Raw genomic sequence first — 11,967 nt, forward strand, 5'->3', positions numbered from 1 at the left:
ATATACAGTATAAGATATATTTTTGTGTGAGAAGGTGTCGTATGAATTATCTATTTAAAAGTCTGATGGCCTGGGGGACAAACTGTTCCTCAGTCTACTGGTGAGAGTCCTGGGGGCAGGATAATAGTTAAATAGGATCATGCAACAGGGTTATTATTAAAATGCTTTTTGATCATCACGCTTCTCTGTTCACATTGTTGGAGGGAAGCCTAACTAACAGTTGTCTGTCTGTCTAGCTGCAGCAGCTTTTTTTTTTGTGCACATATTCATTGACTGCATGCTTCATCTGGATGCTGCACGTAAAAGTTGTGTGTTGATTGAACTGTGTTTCTGTGCTTGGCTTTATTCAAATATAGGCCTCCTACACAACCACGTTTTATTAAACAAAAACATAACAAATTAGTTTACCAAGCTGTTGTCGTTAATCAGCACATGTGATTGGATTTTAAGGGGGGTATTGTGGTTTTACTTCAATGATAAATTAGCTGTATTGAACAGTAAAGTTGGCGTTTTTATCTTCACATTACAGTAGAATTTGTGTGCCAACAGTGACTGTTTCAAGCTGCTTATTCAGTTTGTTTTGGATCAAATTTGTTTATTTTTGTGTCCTACAACTGCCCACCTATCGACTCCCACAAATCACTGCCAGAGTCTGGCAGTAAACAGCTGTCCCACTAATGGGACTATTTGGCTAGAAGAAAAATGTGAACAGGAGTAAATGTAAAAGGGATCTCCAATTGTTCCCTGTAGTTTTTAATTCAACAAGCATTTCATGAATTTAAATGGCATGTTAAAAAAATTCTTAATGTTTTATGTTTGTCCAAATAATCCACTAGATGCCTCACACTAGACGGTACTCGTCTTCGGACAGAGATAGCCGAAGCAGTTACCAAGACCGTTACCGAGACCGAGACAGAGACAGAGGACGAAGACACCGGCACAGACGATCGCCTTCTTTCTCCTCCAGCAGTGACAGAGAGAGAGACAGAGACAGAGACCGGGACCGGGACCGAGACAGAAGGGGGCGAGGACAAAGACAGGAAGGAAGCTTTGTACGATCAAGGAGGTATGTTTGTGTGTGTGTGTAGTGAGATTTATTTGGTTTAAGTGTTGCATTGCAATTTTATGTTTCAGTAATTTTCTACCACATGTACCATCTCTGCAGATCTTTTTTGGGGGGTTTGGTTGGTTGTTAGTCTTTAGGTTTCAATGTATGCCTCTCTGTCCTCTGATTCAGTCGTAGCTTTGACAATCGCTCTACGGAGCACCGGCCATTTGACCGCAGATACTGCGAGGGATACAGACGCTTGGATCAGAGCCGAGATCAAGACCGCGACAGAGAAAGGGAGCCACATGGAGCAGCTGAAAGCTACTATCCACGCGACTTCTCCCCAAACGTGTATGACTACCGACGTGGCCGCGAGAGGGAGCGCGAACGAGAAGAGTCGTACCGGCGGAAAGGCAGCAGGCGTAAGCACAAACGAAGGCGGCGTAGAACCAGGTCCTATAGCCCATCCTCCTCGGTGAGTACAGCCAGTCCCGAGATTGTGTTTTAACTCTCCTCATCCTCTCTCCTTCCATCTCTGTCTCTTCCACTCAGCTCTTTCTGTCTCTGTCTTTCTCTAACCATTTCTTCTCCACAGCCCCAGGAATTGGTAAGTAGTACAATCTTTATGATTTGTTTTCGTTTTTTCAGAGGGGTTTTGTTTAATTTTTTGTTTAGGTGGGTTTAGGTTTGCTTAAATTGGCATTTAATTTTGGCAGAGCATTTTCATTTTTATGCAAAATACGTTTTCAGTAGTTCGTTAATGATCAACCAATAATTCTTGATGCTCTTCGGAAACCCGCCCATCACAGCTTTCCTAACTTTTGATTTTTGGAAAAGCCTAGTTACATCTGGTCACACTTAATTTGTGTCTGTGGCCCTACCTTTAATAAAATGTAATATTGTATGTTGTCAGTTCTTTTGTAAAAGGCCTAAATGCCTGTGGTAACAGTTGGTTGGCCACATGTGAACTTTAGTGCAGATAGGCTGAAAAAAGTGAAAATGTTCTACCAAACACTGTACAAAATTTAGATTGAAATATAATGCAGATTTTTTTGATAGAATTTATTGACACTTTGATTTGTTAAAATGCATTTTTGTGGTGGTTGTATTTCACCACACACGTGTATTAAGTAGTATAAATTTAAGTGAGCAAGGGGTTTTCATTTTATTTTCCATCTTCTTTAACCTGAAAAGTCTACTTGATAAGTTTTGAATTAGTTATATTGCTGTTTTTTGCGTTGATGAATGGATATGCCAGTTGCTTCCTTGTTTGTAAGCAGCTGTGGTTTAAAGATAGAGGGAGGAGAGGAGCAGAGGACAACATGTAATCTTTGACTTGTTCCCTTGCACTATATCCCTATCGTTATATATTTCCTTCACGTGGTGTCATGCGTGAATCGCCCCATGACCACCAAACCCTCCTACAACCACAACTACCACCAACACCACCCTCCTCTTCCCTCCTCGTCTACCTGTGCGGCCTGACGCCATGGCTGCGGCTGCCCCTGAAAACCCCCTGTTCCCTCCGGTCCTGTCGTGACCTGCTGATGGCGGTTTGGGTGTGAAAACAGCGGAGCGACAGCCGGACGCGGGCACTGAGTGTGAGGGACGACGAGGAAGGGCACCTGATCTGTCGGAGTGGGGACGTCCTGCAAGAGAGATGTACTCACTGCCACTACTCTATCGTAACCATTCTCCATATGAGTATTAAAGCATAGAGCATTTACATGACATGGGAGTGCCTGATGATGATGATGCCTTGCTAGAATGCTCTCCGCTCCAGCTGAAATAGCAGGGTGGATTGCAAGAATGTTGAAGATTTTGAGAGGGATTTTAGATACCTTCTCCATTTGTTCTAGGATTTTAAGCTGTGGAGCATTTTCTATGTTTCACAGGTTTCCTAAACATAGATTCCCATTTGCAGCCGTTTGTCTCTGTTGCGTTTCAGATTAATAATTCAGTTACAGTTCTAAATCTGTAACTTAAGATAGCTATTTTCTTCTATGCGGGTTTCAGGAATTTTCTTTTCTTTTTTTAGTAGACATCTAACATGCACATCACTTAGTATTTTCCTAGTACGACCAGCACCCAATTTGACCGTAAATTTAACACTTTTGTCATTTTCAGCATCATGCAATGTTTAGTAGAAATTTTAATGATGTTTCCAGCTTTTAATACCTCTGTGTCCCTTTGGGCAAAGACGGACACATCTTGAAAAGAAGTGCCCTTATTTCCAATGACTGCAAATTGGTCATTTCTTCACATGCATCATAGTGCGATGCATTCAATTATCATAGATTATGTCAAAGTGTTTCAAGCCTGCCAGATTGAATAGGCAGCCATTTGAAAAGGGGATGGGCGCTAGAATTGATACGCCTGTCTACACTTTTGCATTATGTATTCCTGCTTAAGTCCACATGTCTAATGCTCTTGTTCTTTCTTTCCCCGCCCTCCCTCTCTCTTCCTTTTCTCTCTGTGTTGTGTTGCAGATGAGATTGCCAGCACTTTGGGGGAAGGCACCTTTGGGAGGGTGATGCAGTGCATCGACCTTCGCAGGTATGTATCAGTTGGCACTGAAAAGCTGTCAGTTGTTCACTGTGCTTGATTGCTAGTGTGTGTTTGTGTCGTGCCTGTCAGGGGTTAGACGTTAGCCAAATAAGATCAGGATACGAGTATTTAACATCCACCTTTACTAGTGATTGCTGCTTTTGTTTCCAGTGGCTGTTTTAGATGTAAAGACCTCTTCATCAGATTGTCCACAGCTTCCAAGGATCTGTTTTTTCTGCTGCCTTTGTTGTCAACACGGTGCAGTTTACTGCAGGCAAATTAGCTCTGCTGTATCATAGCCTCATGTGACTGTATGCTCTCTTCCCGTTAGATTCATAATGGAAGATGTATTATCTTGTGATAGTGCTAGAAATGTAAATTGAGCAAGTTCATTTTCACGGTCAGGGCCTTAAGAAAGTGACACAGATTTCATGTTTGTTCACCAACTGAAGCTGCATTATTATGCTTATTGCGGACTTGAGGGACTTATCATATTTCCACCATATACTTTTACTAATATCAATATCACAGACTTTGCTGTCATAGTCATTTTTATTAAGTGTTCTGTTTCTACTGTATAGATAAATCATGTCACTTTTGTGTCTGCAAATCAGTCAGGCCCTTTTCTGGGTACTATTTCCTCTGATTTTGGCTTCATACTATCTTATGTTTTACAGGGGAGGAGCCTCAGTTGCTCTGAAAATAATCAAAAATGTGGAGAAGTACAAGGAAGCAGCTCGCCTGGAGATAAATGTACTAGAGAAGATCAATGAAAAGGACCCTGATAACAAATTGTGAGTTCTGACTGAGTATTCTGCCTAAACCAACACCATTTTCTTTATTAGACCTGGGCGATGAAACTAGAATTTACACATTAAGTGTCACCAACACAGTTTTGCTCATGTTCAATGAAATGCTCCTGGAAGCTTTCGACAGTTGCCAAGAAATGTTTTGCTAGATTTATCTCTATAAAAAAATATGTGATTTAGCTGAAGCCAAATGGTCCACTACATCTCTGTCAACCATCCTGTATCCTGTTTATCTTGCAGCCTGTGTGTACAGATGTATGACTGGTTCGACTACCACGGTCACATGTGCATCTCCTTTGAGCTGCTAGCTCTCAGCACCTTCGACTTTCTGAAGGAAAACAACTACCTGCCCTACTCAATTGGTCAGGTCAGACACATGGCCTACCAAATCTGTCTCGCTGTGAAGTGTAAGTTGTTGTTTTTTTAATGTCCTGTATTCGGTTTTAGTACAAAAGAAACTTGTATGATCAGCATGTTCAGTGTAGACAAAGAGTCTCCCATAACTTGAACTTGTATGTTATTGTAATTAAGTTTTTGTCCTAATGTCCCTAAAATAAGTGTAGTTTTCCAACAAACTCACCCTCACTCAATGATGTGTCCTCATCAGTTCAATTGCCTACAAATTGAGTGGCTAGACTGAGAGCCTCTGTTGTTTTTTGATAGACAGCCTGTAGCCACATGAGGGCATTATAGCGTCTATTAACTTACCAAGCTTCTCATTAGGAATTTGATGCTGTAATGTTAAATTCTTGGCTAGGTCTTTTTAGTTGTACAATTAACAGTCTCGAATGTCAGCATCTATATGTATTCTGTGGATTTTTACTATTCCATATGTTTTTTTCATGTCCTTTTTTTTATTTATTACACCATATCTATATTATCATCATCATCATTATACGTAGTCTCATCTAATCTGAAAGGAGCACACTGCATGATTAGAGTATGTATTGTGTAAAGTAGCTTCAAGTTAATTTTGCTGGCAAAAGTGAAGACTAAATAATCAATTTACTCATGTTTTTTTTTCTCCGTAGTTCTCCATGACAATAAGCTGACACACACAGACCTAAAGCCTGAGAACATCCTATTTGTCAACTCCGACTTCACAATGTCTTTCAATGTAGAGAAGGTAAGATGCAGTAGAACGCAAAGGAACACAAAACATTTAGTGGCATGTTGGCTCTAAAACTGAAAAGCCGGTACAACTTTTACTGTGATACTGAATATAGTTAATCATTTGTTGAAATTTTGCCATTAGATGTTGCTTAGAGGTCTCATGAATAAATATTAAATACCCACAGCTGCAGTTTTTAAAAAAACAACAACAGCTCGACTAAAACTTTGCATAATGCAGCACTGCTGACCGACACAATTTGCATAATACTTTGTAGGAAAGTCCATCAAAACGCTGTTTTCTTTCTTGCAGAAGCGAGAAGAGCGGACGGTTAAGAGCACGGCAGTACGTGTGGTGGACTTTGGCAGCGCCACTTTTGACCACGAGCACCACAGCACCATTGTGTCCACGCGGCATTATCGTGCCCCTGAGGTCATACTAGGTGAGGATGTGAATCGGCTCTGGGCCATAAATTCATTGAAAACACTATTTCTCAGAAAGGATTATATAGGTATATCAACCTATCACAGTTCCAATTTAAATAGGTCCAGACATTCAACAGGGAAATCAGTTTGGAGATGAACACCTGTGTCTGTTTCAGTCGGCACAAGTCGGTTCCTTTTTACCTGCAAGTTCTTGTAGAAACAGGCTGCACTCTTCAGGTTGAAACAAGCACAGCTCAGCATTCCTCTGTGGAAAAGCATTTTAATGTGCCCTGTTCTGCAGGAGGATATGGTGATGTGTCTCCTCTTTGCATACATCATATATTCACATATCAACAACAGTACTACTGCAAGTCACTGTCAAGGAAAGTAGGTGTCGAGATCAGTTTGGACCGGTTAGTGTGAGGAGTACAAATGAACTCGCCACTTAAGTCTGCATTATTGCCCTCTAGGTTCTAATCTTTTCTGGGAAGGACATGGTATTTACTGTATGCCATGAAATGGATTGCCCTGTGTAGCTTAAATACTGAGTCATTTGAATAATTTTGTGTGATGTCAGCAAGCATTAACCCCAGCCTGGAGTAGTCTCCACATATGACACATTTTTGTATTTTGTTTTCATTTATTAAATACGTTTTTGTCCTTCAGAGCTGGGCTGGAGCCATCCCTGTGACGTGTGGAGCATTGGCTGTATCCTGTTTGAGTACTATCTGGGCTTCACCTTGTTTCAGGTACAATGGCACCCCACTGCTGCCAAGACATCATTAAATGAGATTTTTTTGGCCAGTTGAAACTACTTTAGGACTTTTCTACTTTGATATTGATAAATTGATTACTTGGCCTGTATCTCGCCAAACAGTGAAACATGCACGTGTACATGGCATGTGTTAATCTGGTAGGAATTAATCCTCGGTGTCATTTGTGACTGTCTTTGATACTATATGTAGCAGCAGAACCAGCAGTAGTTAAACCCTGATTAACTTGTACATCAGTCTCTCTGTCTGATCGTCTTTCCTGCTGAGTCATGGTTGTGCAACTCGTCTCTTTCAGACTCATGACAACAGGGAGCATTTGGCCATGATGGAGAGAATCCTGGGACCAGTGCCCTCTAGGATGATTCGTAAAACGAGGTGAGAGAACGTACAAACACACCAGAGGTCGACCGATAGTGGATTTTTAAAGGCTGATAGTTTGAAGCAGGAAAAAGCAGATTGATCGGCCGATAGATTCTTTACTTCTACAGCAGCCTAGTCGGCTACTTTTGCATACGCCATTTTTAATAAATCAATTTTTTGTCACTCTGAATTTAATCATTAGTATCCTGAAATGTGATTTGGTGGATTACATCATTGGAATATGTTCTATTTATTTAAAATGGGCTGATCCGCTGTTCTGTGGTTTGCAACGGGTTAGGATTATTTGTTGCGCGTCCTGTTACATTGTTAAATGCCACTCTTTCAAACCATTAATGTTCGTGGATATTCCCGCATAAGGAGGATCCTAAAGTGTGCGACTTCATTTCATGAATGGATAGTTACGTGGCTGGATTATTTGGAAGAGCGAACGCCAAATGGATAAGTAGTTAAGTTAACAGTGAATGATTTATTTTCTTCCCTTTCTGCCTGTCTTGTATCTGGGACAAAGAGCTGATAGTGTTGCGTTACATATTGGAGAGAGAACTTTTTTTTCTCCCCCTCTACCTTGACTTTGTTAATGGAGCCTTCATGCAAAACAGTGATGTACGTCTCTGTGTGACTGGTGGAGGTTGCGCAGTCGTCGGCCACTATCAGATCCCAGTTCCGCCAATAACAATAGTTTGTAAAATGTCTCATTCGTGTGGTTTCCCTCTACACCAAAGTGATAAAAGTGCCTGTAGCGCATATGAACAAACCTTTTTTTTTATATAGAAAACAACTTGCACACTGTTGAACACTGCTCACACTGATCTCTGTACCCTCTCAGGAAGCAGAAGTATTTCTATCGTGGCCGTCTGGACTGGGACGAGAGCTCCTCAGCGGGGAAATACGTCAGAGAAAACTGCAAACCCTTGCGGGTAAGATGGGTGGATGGGGAGTGGAAAAGGCAGAAAAATTAGCAGGACTGAAACGCGAAAACGGTGCATTGTTCTGAAACAACAAAAGTGTCTTTTGTTTTTCTCTTGACAGTCTCTCAGTATTCCTCTTAATCTCTTTCTTGTTTCCTTTTCTGCTTTCCCCCTGTCAGCGGTACTTGCTGTCGGAGGCGGAGGAGCACCACCAGCTGTTTGACCTCATTGAAAGCATGTTGGAGTACGAGCCCTCCAAGAGGCTGGTGCTGGCCGACTCCCTCAAACACCCTTTCTTTGAGAACGGGGCGATTGGCGAGGCAGGGAGCAGCAAGAGCTGGGAGGGCAACCGGGACATCAGCCGGTGACCCGTGAGCCTCCAAAGACTGAATGACAGAGGAGATCAAGTCTTTTATATATGGAGCAGGTGAACTGTTAAATTAAAACGGGGGCTTTGGATGTTTTCTGTCGTTTGTCATTAAAGCATGGACACCTTAACTTCTTGCTCCTCCACCCTGCCCCTCTGACGTCCACCTCTGCAGCCACAGGAGGCATGTTTTTGCAGCAGAGAGACCAAAAATAACCCACAAAGGACTGGAAAAGAGTTGAAAAGAGTTCCTAGCTGTCACAGCCTCAACAGAGGACAAAAATCTCACATGGAAGATTGTTTGTACCCCAAAGTAGCCCTCTATGCAGCTCCTGTCTTCCTTTCGACTTCTGAACTACCTTCCGTCCGTCCGTCTATTATTTTCATCAGCATGTAAAGAAAATAATTCACCTTTATACGGAAATAAGCACTACAAAACCGGTTACACAAACCTCAGTTTTGGAGAAGAAATGTCTTCCTATTCTGAAGTCTGAGGAAAGGCTAAAAGGGAGATAGAGCTGTATATGCAGCGCAAGTCCTCACCCACATAATTCTAAACATGGAGACATGCAAGATATTCTGTTATGCTAACATCAAATCATTCAAATTGAATATCACATTTCCTTGGAAAGTGCAAGTATCTCCAGCAGAGGAGTGTCTCAAGTTTTTTGTTTACATTTTTGTTAAGTGAGCACTTGCTTTGCATATTATTTTTCATGTTTCTGTTTTTACATCTGAAAGGATTATCCCTAATATGGAGACTCTTGCCCTTAATCTTGGGTCTGTTATTATTCGCCAGTGATGAGATAATAATGGTGATGGACACTCCACACACACAGGCCCCCTGTGGCCTGTCTTATTGATAGACATGTTTGTTACGTTATGCAATGCTTTCTGGGTGTGAGTGAGTGAGTGTGTGTGAGCGCGTGTGTGTGTGTAGGGGTGGGAAGGTGTGGGTGACATGTTAATATTACTGTTTTGCTGAGTGACTCTGTAGTAGTTCAGCATTAGTCATGGGAACACTCTGGCATACTTTTAAACACATAAAACATAAACTGCCTTTTCCATGTGTGATTTGGTGCGACCTGAAGTCTCTCTATTGAGGTTAAGCACACAGCTGGTGGTAGCCACACACAACTCCTGTTGCCGCTATTTATTTTGAGTTCCAATAGGTCATAATGTCCCCCCCCACCCACCTGTACATGACTTGTTTTTTTTTGTATTAAATGAAAGCGTATAAAACTGTATATATGTAAGATTGTGTAGAATTAAAGTTAAGTCCTCCTTACCAAAGGCTTATGGTGCTCTGGGTATCGGTTCAGGCCTCTGGTAGCTAAAGGGAGGCGTTCTGTCTTTAAATACCATCTCTGTGTCTGAGTCCTCTTATCTCACTGACTAATGCCACTGCTGGAGGATGTTCAAAAAACCAAACGTGTGTCTGGGATGCGCAGTGAAGGTCGAACATGGTGTCTACGTTGTTCTATTTAAAGTGAACTCATTAATTGGTCTTGAAAATTAATACTGACAAATATATTGCTATATTATTATATTATATTAGTTAACTTTTATTGACAAAATTACCTTAAAAAGTTTCACACATTTCTCACTTAATTGTTTTTCTAGAAAGTAGCTCAGGTATGCAGAGACTGACATGTTGGTATGGTTGCCAAAATGAGTCTCTTTTTCCCCTCACTGCTTGAAGGGAAAGTCCTCTTGGCGGTCACATGTACAGGTATTGTTTGCTTCCTGTTGTCTTTCATTTCTTGTCTGTTTATTTCTGTTGTTGGAAGCTAATCTCTTCCTTCCTAAACCTTTCAGCTGGCACCGCCTCAGGACATGAAGAGAGGGAAACACGGAAGATCTGCTGCAACAGGTGTATCGACGCTTCGTCACATAAGCTTCCCCATCTGTCGGTAACGTACACTCACTGTCCCCATTCTTTCTCCCTCCGTATGCATGAATTACTCTGCTGGGAGGCTCTGCAGCCAGAATATAAACTGGGGTTATGGGGCGTCAAGACCAGATACTGGCAAAGGAAAGTACTCAAGACTAATAAAATAATATAGGACTCCTACCATTGGTTCAAAGTGTGCTTAAATTGACACAGAAATGCTGGGAGCCCCCCTGGAGTTTAGTGCTCTGGGTTAGTTGCCCATTTTGCTTCGTTGGTAATTCAACCTTGATTCCATCATGTCACGTGGTCAGAGAGGCAGAAAATAATATACTGTACGAGCAGATATGATGAATAATACCATGACTTTTTTGTCATTTTTTTTATGGCATACTATGACTTTTTTATGACATTTTTTATGACTTATGATATTTTTATGACATACTATACTGACCTTTTTTAAATGATAAACTATATTATGACTTTTTAATCACAATTTTAATGCATACTATACTATGCCTTTTTTTGTGGCATACTATAGTATGACTTGTTGTGAAAAACAATACTATGAGTTTTTTTTAATATAATACTTTTTTTAATACTATACTATGAGTTTTTTTATAATTTTTATGACATTTATTCTCTGACATTTTTATGGCGTACCATACTATGACATTTTTCACATACTATATGGCTTTTTTATGACTTTTTATGACATACTATACTATGCCTTTTTCATGAAGTTTTTAACACCGGCGCATTTTATTTTTTTATTTTTTTTTACTATTTAGACATACTATATTATGACTTTTTCATTATACTATACTATGTTGTTTTATGTCTTTTTGTACATGCTATACTATGACTTTTTTGACATGCGTACACTATGTCTTTTTTAAATGACTTTTTTTCTAACATACTTTTGTGAGAGCTGGAAAGCATCCCCCTCACTAAGGTGGAAAAAGACACGTGCCCATTGACTGTTAAGTTCAACAAAACACACTAATGCAGGAAGTTAATCTTGTTACGTTGTACTTTTATTTTGGGGAACTCCTCTGATCCCTCTCTTTGAAGTCTATTTCCGTGGGTGTATTTTCATGGTGCACACACCTGAGAATGGGTTGTGTCTAGAAGGTAACCTGCAAAGTGCAAAATCTGATTTTAGAGCGCAAAATCTTGCAAAAACTCTTGCAAGACTCGCTGCCCGACGCTCTATTCTAACCTTAACTATTCAAGATCAATGATTAACCTTAACTCTTCGAGATCAATGCCTAACCTTAACCATCTTGCAAGAGTTTCCCCAGCTTGCGGGCTACCTTCTAGACACTACCCTGAGAATGCAGCCACAGGCCTCCAGCTGATCTCAATTACCTTGTTAGGCTGAACCAAGTAGCCTGGCAAGAGAGAGGGGAGTGGGTATAGACTTCTTTTTTTGTACTATCACTTTTAATGACTTTTTTTTTTACATACTATAACTTTTTATGGCTTTTTTTTTTACATACTATGCTGTTTTTTTTTGTTGTTTTTTTTAACTTTTTTGACATACTCTACTGTGACTTTTTAGGACTTTTTTAAACTTACTATGACCGATCCCCACAAAAACTTTTTCATGAAAAAAAGTCATAGTATAGTATGTCGAAAAATTCCATGAAAGAAGTCATAGTATATTATTTTTAAAAATTTCATGAAAAAAAGTCATAGTATAGT

The 11,967-nt window shown here is 40.4% G+C and overlaps 1 protein-coding gene across 2 annotated transcripts in view; it reads left to right on the forward strand.

Moving 5' to 3' along the window:
* clk2a (CDC-like kinase 2a) overlaps positions 1-9,733 on the forward strand; it is a 12,342-nt gene extending 2,609 nt beyond the window's left edge. The window contains exons 2-13 of one of the 2 annotated variants that reach the window (XM_037795241.1): positions 837-1,066; positions 1,238-1,523; positions 2,620-2,710; positions 3,538-3,604; positions 4,273-4,389; positions 4,645-4,811; positions 5,436-5,530; positions 5,828-5,957; positions 6,607-6,689; positions 7,009-7,088; positions 7,921-8,011; positions 8,182-9,733. In XM_037795241.1, coding sequence (XP_037651169.1) covers positions 837-1,066; positions 1,238-1,523; positions 2,620-2,710; positions 3,538-3,604; positions 4,273-4,389; positions 4,645-4,811; positions 5,436-5,530; positions 5,828-5,957; positions 6,607-6,689; positions 7,009-7,088; positions 7,921-8,011; positions 8,182-8,370 — 1,626 coding nt within the window. In that variant the 3' untranslated portion in view covers positions 8,371-9,733. Of the gene's footprint in view, positions 1-836; positions 1,067-1,237; positions 1,524-2,619; positions 2,711-3,537; positions 3,605-4,272; positions 4,390-4,644; positions 4,812-5,435; positions 5,531-5,827; positions 5,958-6,606; positions 6,690-7,008; positions 7,089-7,920; positions 8,012-8,181 lie in introns of those variants that run through there. The other variant, XM_037795243.1, reaches the window with a different exon arrangement.
* The last annotated feature ends 2,234 nt before the right edge of the window (positions 9,734-11,967 follow it).

The sequence above is a fragment of the Sebastes umbrosus genome, chromosome 15, assembly GCF_015220745.1.
Source record: "Sebastes umbrosus isolate fSebUmb1 chromosome 15, fSebUmb1.pri, whole genome shotgun sequence".
Classification (NCBI taxonomy): Eukaryota; Metazoa; Chordata; class Actinopteri; order Perciformes; family Sebastidae; genus Sebastes; species Sebastes umbrosus.